Consider the following 7,374-nt stretch of genomic DNA (forward strand, 5'->3'; position numbering starts at 1 on the left):
TAATAATTCTTCCTTCTCCTTCTTGTTGCCACGTTTAACTTCAAAGGCCCATAGGTTTAAAGTCTACCATATACATATGTCTCAAGCTGACTCCAGGCTCTAGTCTTCCTGTCAAGAGTCCCATAGATTTGGAGAAGAGTAGAGATTCTAGTTGTGTTTAGGTGATGCAATATTCATCCCTTCTCAGTTTCTCTGATAAGGAAATGCAATGTCTGTTGTAATATATTCTTGGGGAGAAAGGATATTTTCAGTCCTTCTCAATGGTGCCTATATCATCCTTTCTACCTCCTTATTCTATAAGTATTGAAATATTTTTATAACTATGTTTTTTCAAACTTTCTTGGAAAATATTTTTGTTAATTATTAAAGGCTTTCCTATCACTCTCGTTTTTCCTTTATTACATCTTGTATCATATTTATATATATAAAAGAATATACATGTGGCATGTTGGTAAGATATAAAGGATAATGATATGACAAATACCAGTGAACCCATCACCTAACCCCAAAACTAGAATGTTACCATCACTTGCATCTATGTTGTGCTCTTCCACATGTCGTCCCTGTCTACTCCCTTCACTATTCTCATTGTCTTGCTTAAGAAAAAAAAAAGACTTCCCCTGAGGGACTGAATTACTGGCTCAGGGCTCTCAGGGAAAACATCTAGTTCAATTGGCATAACATTGTCTATACATAAAACATTCTACATCCTGCTTTGGTGAGTAGTGTCTAGGGCTTTAAAAGTTTGTGAGCGACCATCCACTGGTCTCACCCTGTCTGGAGCAAGGGAGAATGAAGAAAACCAAACACACAAGGGAAAGATTAGTCCAAAGGACTAATGGACCACAACCTCCACAGCCTCTACCAGACTGAGTCCAGCACAACTAGATGGTGCCTGGCTACCACCACTGACTCCTCCGACAGGGATCACAATAGAGGGTCCTGGACAGAGCTGGAGAAAAATGTAGAACAAAATTCTAACTCACAAAAAAAGACAAGGCTTACTGGCCTGACAGAGACTGGAGAAAACCCAAGAGTACGGCCCCTGGACACCCTTTTAACTCAGTACTAAAGTCACTCCTGAGGTTCACCCTTCAGCCAAAGATTAGACAGGCCCATAAAACAGAATGAGACTAAAGAGGCACAGTAGCCCGGGGCAAGGACGAGAAGGCAGAAGGGGACAGGAAAAAGCTGGTAATAGGGAACCCAAGGTCAAGAAGGGGAGAGTGTTGACATGTTGTGGGGTTGGCAACCAATGTCACAAAACAATATGTGTATGAATTGTTTAATGAGAAACTAATTTGCTCTGTAAACCTTCATCTAAAGTACAATTAAAAAAAAGTTCTATCACATTTACATATCTGTATGCAATATATGCTTAGTTGTGCTTGATTTTGAGCTTTATACAAATGAAATCATAGTTAATGTAGTCTTCTAGGACTTGCTTTTTTGTTTTTAAATAACAGCTTTAATTACCATCTGCCATCAAGTCAAGTCCAGCAGCTTTATTGAGATATAAGTCTGTGTAGATTTGCCAGTTCTGGACATTTCATATAAATGGAATCATGCAATACATGGTCTTTTGTGACTTCTTTCATTTAGCATAATGTTTTTGGAGTTCATCTATGTATCAGTACTTCATTTCTTTTTATCATTGAATAATATTCCACTGTATGATATACCACATTTTGTTTAGCTGTTCATCAGCTAATGGACATTTGAGTTGTTTCTTCTTTTTGGCTACTATGAATAATACTACTATGTACAAGTTTCTGTGTGAACATATGTTTTTAGTTCTCATGGGTATATACCTAGGAATGAGATTGCTGGATATGATAACTTTTTTAATCTTTTGAAGAACTGCCAGGCTGTTTTCCAAAGTAACTGCACCAGCAGCATATGATGAGTTCCAGTTTCTCATCTTCACAAGCACTTGTTCTTATCTGTCTTTTTGCTTATAGCCATCCTAGTGGGTGTGAAGTGGTGTCTCACCATGGGGATTTTGTTTTTTAAAGTTAATGGTACGTTTCTAAGATTCGTCTGTGTGGTCCCATGTAGCTGTTGTTCCTTCATTGTCACTGTGGTATAATATTCTCTTGTATTAATGTACCACAATTTTTTGTCCATTGTTCTGTTGATGGATAATTGTATTATTTCTATTTTTCTGCTATTATGAACAGAATATTCTTGTACAAGTCTCCTAGTACACATGTGCAAGAGTTTCTCCAGGGATTGTGTGTGTGTGTGTGTGTGTGTGTGTGTGTACACATATGAATGGAATTGTTGATCTGTAGGGTATATAATATTTAACCTTACAAGATAATGCCAACATGTTTTCCAAATGGCTGTATCAGTTTGCATTCCTACCATCAGTGTGGAAAACTCTTGTCTGTAAATGCACATTTCTGCACTACTTGGTATTATCAGACCTCCTAACTTTTGCCAGTTTCTTGGGTTTCCCAGTCTGCATTTCTCTGGTTATTAATGAGGTTAAGCATATTTTCATATGTTTATTGTTCATATGATCGGTCCTTTTTGAAATGCTTGTTCATGTCTTTTGCCTATTTTTTTAAGTTGGGATGTTTGTCTTATGGATGTGCGTAGATTCTTTATATATTCTGGATATTAATCTCTTATCAGTTATATGTTGTAGACAGCAAGTCCTCCCCCCGAATTATGGTGTCTTTTGATGAACAGAAGTTGTTGATTTTAATGTAATTTATCATTAGTGCTGTGGTTTATACTTACTGTATCTTAAGAAAACCATGTTAAGATGGTTAGTCATCTCATTCTTTTGGTTAAGTATATTCATTATAATTTTTCTCCCAGCCTTCAAACAGTTTGTTTATTAAACTCTGTAGGGATTATTCCTCTGTAGGTAGTACTTTTTTTTTTTTTTTAACTTTAAAAACATGTCAAAAAATGGAAAAGATCAGAAGAAGTGTCATAAGATGGTTCATACTTAAGGCCTAAGTCTTACAGCAGGATATCTACTAGATGGCAGGCGATAGTGAATACATAAAAATTGTGTTTCTTCCAATTGCATATTTGTTCCTTCTGTAATGAAGTTTATATTAATGAAAGAGTAGAACATACAGTTACTCTACTGTCTATTTTTGGTCCCTGGCCTTTGGTCCCTGAGTGGCACAAATCGTTTGCTCTAGGCTACTAACTAAAACATTGGCTGTTCGAATCCACCCAGCAACACTGTGGAAGAAAGGCTTGATGACTTACTTCCATAAGATGACAGCCTAGAAAACCCTCTGGAGCGCAGTTCTACTCTAAAGCACATGGGGTCGCCATGAGTCTGAATCGACTCAACAGCAGTGGGTTTGTTTTTGTTTTAAGCCATGAGACACAGACAAATGATAAAAATATGTTTTTGTCTCAACTTAGGAAGAGGACCACCAAGCCCGGGTAGAAGAGGCGATCACCCGTATGCTTGTATGCGCTCTGAAAACCGCAGAGGATCCAGACAATACCAAAGCGTGGTTAAACCCAACTGAGGTAGGCCGCTTCATCGTGGCAGTTTTCTGTGATAAATCAACCCTGACTAAAACATTTGTTTTCCAATTTAACTAAATGCACATGACCATTCTAAAGGGTTTTTCTTTCTCCTTAGATTGAGGAAACATCCCATGAAATCAATTGTCGCTACTTAAATGAAGCTGTTTCAGCTCTTTTTGATCATTACAGAACGTCGAAGAAGGTTGATATTGAAGCATTAGGAACAAATGGAGAGCACACGAAAACAGAAGGATTAAATGTTCACAACCACATGGAGGTGGAACAACCACATAGCCAGAACTTAACCACGGGAACCGTAAAACAGGAGGCAGCAAGTCCCTTTGGCCCTGATCTGGTTCCTGTGATGCCAAGTTCTGAAGAACCATCCACAGAAAGGGGACGCATTTTTGAAAGTGATGGCAACAGTTTGGATGGCGAACACTTTGGAAAATCACATTGTACAAAGAGGCAACGAATGATGTATAAAAGCAAGAATGCAATTGTGGAACAAATTGCTTCAAATAGTACTGTGGCCCCTTCTCAAACATTCATTTCTACAGATGACTTGCTAGACTGTTTGGTGAATCCACAAGTAACCAGGATAGTGGCTCAACTTTTGATACAAGGAAGGACTTTGTGATTCTAATAGATGAATTTTTAACTGATATTTCAAAAATATTTTTTAAATGGAATGATTTTTAAATAAAAGATGGAGCCATAAAAGGCCAATTTGTACATGCTTGTAAATGCACTGGTTCTTCCGAATTAAATTTCAAAGTCTCTTGCCACCTTCTTTCATGCACATTGTTCTCTGGCCGCCCTGGCCCCTTGTCATTTGTAGGACTTCTTTCCTCACTGCCTTTGTTCATCGTTTTCTTCTCCACCCCGTTCTTTCAGTCAGTCTCAAATGTAAGCCCCAGTCTCTATTGGCCTAAACCAGGGGTCAGCAAACTGCAAATAAAATTTTATTGGGGCACTGCCACATGCATTTGTTTATATAATGTCTGACTACTTCAGGGTTAGTGGCAGAGACTGTATGGCCTGCAAAACGGAAAATATTTACTATTTACAGAAGAAATTTGCCAACCCCTGGCCTAATGGGTCCATTGGGTGGATTCTGCCCTTTTTCCAACATGATCTCACTTCTGATACCTGCAGAATTTTCACTGGTTAATCTGTCATCCAGAGCAGGACACCAACCAGGAGAAAAGTAGGTGGTCAAATATGAGGCCCCCTTATGGAAGGAACTGGAACATCTAGGAACACCAGTCCTGGGAATAAAAAGGATGAGATGCTACTGACTCCTGAAAGAGTGACTAAAAGCTTGGGTAGGTGAAATTGATCCCATTCTCATTACATTTGCAAGAAGACCTGGGGAGAGCTATTACCATTATTGTCTAAGTATGAATTTGGAAATTGGAGACATATTGATCTCTGAGTAACCAAGTATGAAACAAATACACAGTAGAAAAGATATGCAACTTAACCTCTTGGGACTAATTGACTCCTGGCCCCATTCTTCTGTCTTCAGACTGATAGTATCGATAAATTAAAAAAAAAAAAAAAAAAAAAGTCTTCCTTAAAGAGGAAGGTGTTGTTATGTGAGCATGCCCAGGAAAAGGGTCTGAGAAGAACACTTCTGTAGCACTTATCACATCTCTCCACTACATATTGACTGACTGACTTGATCATTGTCTGTCTTCCTCAGCTGGTATGTAACTCCGTGATGGTAGAGACTATTGCTGTATTCGCAAATCCTCAGTCGATGCCCAGCACATAATAGATGTTCATCAAATACTTGACTGAATGGATAATGAGAAGGACACCTTATTGGCAATACTCCATCAAATAGATCAGGGCAGGGACGTTGGGGTTAAGGGTAAGATGTCCATTACTCAAATAAGGTACATTCTTATTGTAGGCATAGGTATGTCTTTTTCTTCATGTGTTTTATTTTTGATACTTGTGACTCCTTCAGCTGGGTGCTTTTCAGTCTGCAGGTTGTGTCCCATTAGTGAATTGCAAAATCAATTTAGTGAGATAAGCAGTTTTTTAAAATAGGATAGATTGTTTCAGTGAATTGCAATAGTAAATATAAGTATTATTTTGTGAAACCTTCCAGGAAAAGTATTATTTCAAGGTAAGTATATTTGACAAAAATTTTTCTGTTGTATATGTGTGTATGTACTGGGCTTGATATGAAATGTATTTCTTAGTGTAGACTGTTGACAGAAATGTTTGAAAGCTGCTGTGCTGAGACAAAGCATTTAATTCAGTTAGAGGTAAGTCTTTGACACAGAGATACCTGAGAAGAGAGTTAAGACATTAGTGTGAATGGATTCCTAAGTGTAAATTGTGATGGGAGTTAATTTCCTGATTTTAGGTTGTTGTTGGGTGCTGGTCATAGCAGTCCCATGTGACAGAGTAGAACTGCCCCATAGGGTTTTCCTGGCTATAATCTTTACAAAGCAGATCTCCAGTTCTTCCTCCCGCAGAGCCATTGGGTGGGTTCAAACCTCCAGCCTTTCACTTAGGCACTATTACACCACCAGGCTCCTCCCTGATTCTATAGAGATTATGAAACAGCAAGAGATCCCAGCTGCCTGCACAGAGGGATTGTGAGAGTGAGAAAAGATAGTGAAAGGGGAAGGCTGTCAACCACCAGGTTCTCTGGGTCCAGTGTCATCCCTCATTGCACAGGTGAGCATACCTGAGTGAGTAAAGTCAGTTATTAAATACTTCGACCCTCCAATGGCCAAAAGGGGTTAAAGAATACAAGCTCAGCCTTACATCCAACCTCACAGTATGAAGTATCAGCAAGACTGCTTTATCTATTAGGCACAGTAGGCAGGGTATGCTATGGCCCATGATGCCTTTAGGGACCTATAAAAATGCTTTAGTTTCTTTGAAAATCAGAAAGAAGAAAAAAGAATATAATCCTGCTTCAGCTAACATTCATATTAGTGCAGTTATAAAATATGTTTTATTATGGTACAAATATATATAACAAAACATTTACCATTCCAACATTTTTTACTTGTACAATTGTTAGCTTATGTTCATTGTGTTGTACAGCCATCACCACTCTCCATTCCCAAATTTTTCCATTTAACAGAAACTCATGCCCCCCACCCCAGGCAATGACCTCCCTGCTTCTTCCCCTTCTTGCTCCTGGTAACCACTAATGAACTTTGGTCTTTATACGTTTGCCAATTCTAGATATTTCATATAAGTGGGATCATACAGCATCTGTCCTTTTGTGACTGACTGATTTCACTTAACATGTTTTCAAATGTTTCTAGTTTCTTTAAAATAAGGAAAAATAGAATATAATCCAGTCTCAGCATTCATCTGTATAACAGCACAGTTGTAAAATACAATTTATATATATATATATAGTTGTTGGCATAGTCAGCCTTGCCCTGAGTTAACAAACCACTGGATAAAGGCAAATTAGAGAGCACGTCTCCTTTTTTTTTTAATTCTAATTTCTTAGATTTATTGTTAATGCTGAGCTCAGATGCCAGTGGCCAGGAAGCCACTCTAAAGCCATAAGGAGTCTTTGCCAATCCACTTAAAAAGCAAACAGCAACAAGAGAAATTTCAACATGTCATTGTTAATGGAGCAGCTACTGTGGCCCCCTCAACCTGCTTTACTTGATGGGCCCCAAGTGGTCAGGGAAGAACTCCTTTATCCTCCAAGCAACCCTAGTGTCAGAGTGCATCATCCACACTAGCTCCATGTGAGGATCATCTCTGGCCCTTTACAGAGCTTCAGGGGAAGAGACTAGAGTAGAAACCAAAGCTAGAAGGAGAAGGACCAGGAAACAGGAGGTAAGTCACGGGTTGTCTGATGTTCCTGAATCA

General features: G+C 38.6%; 1 protein-coding gene across 3 annotated transcripts in view; it reads left to right on the forward strand.

Moving 5' to 3' along the window:
• The window catches only part of HSPBAP1 (HSPB1 associated protein 1), a 69,904-nt gene extending 64,852 nt beyond the window's left edge, over positions 1 to 5,052 (forward strand). For 2 of the 3 annotated variants that reach the window (XM_023728801.1, XM_023728803.1), the window contains exons 7-8: positions 3,397 to 3,507; positions 3,623 to 5,052. In XM_023728801.1, coding sequence (XP_023584569.1) covers positions 3,397 to 3,507; positions 3,623 to 4,147 — 636 coding nt within the window. In that variant the 3' untranslated portion in view covers positions 4,148 to 5,052. The remainder of the gene's footprint in view (positions 1 to 3,396; positions 3,508 to 3,622) is intronic. The other variant, XM_004373626.2, reaches the window with a different exon arrangement.
• The last annotated feature ends 2,322 nt before the right edge of the window (positions 5,053 to 7,374 follow it).

This window comes from Trichechus manatus, unplaced genomic scaffold (assembly GCF_000243295.1).
Source record: "Trichechus manatus latirostris isolate Lorelei unplaced genomic scaffold, TriManLat1.0 scaffold00026, whole genome shotgun sequence".
Classification (NCBI taxonomy): Eukaryota; Metazoa; Chordata; class Mammalia; order Sirenia; family Trichechidae; genus Trichechus; species Trichechus manatus.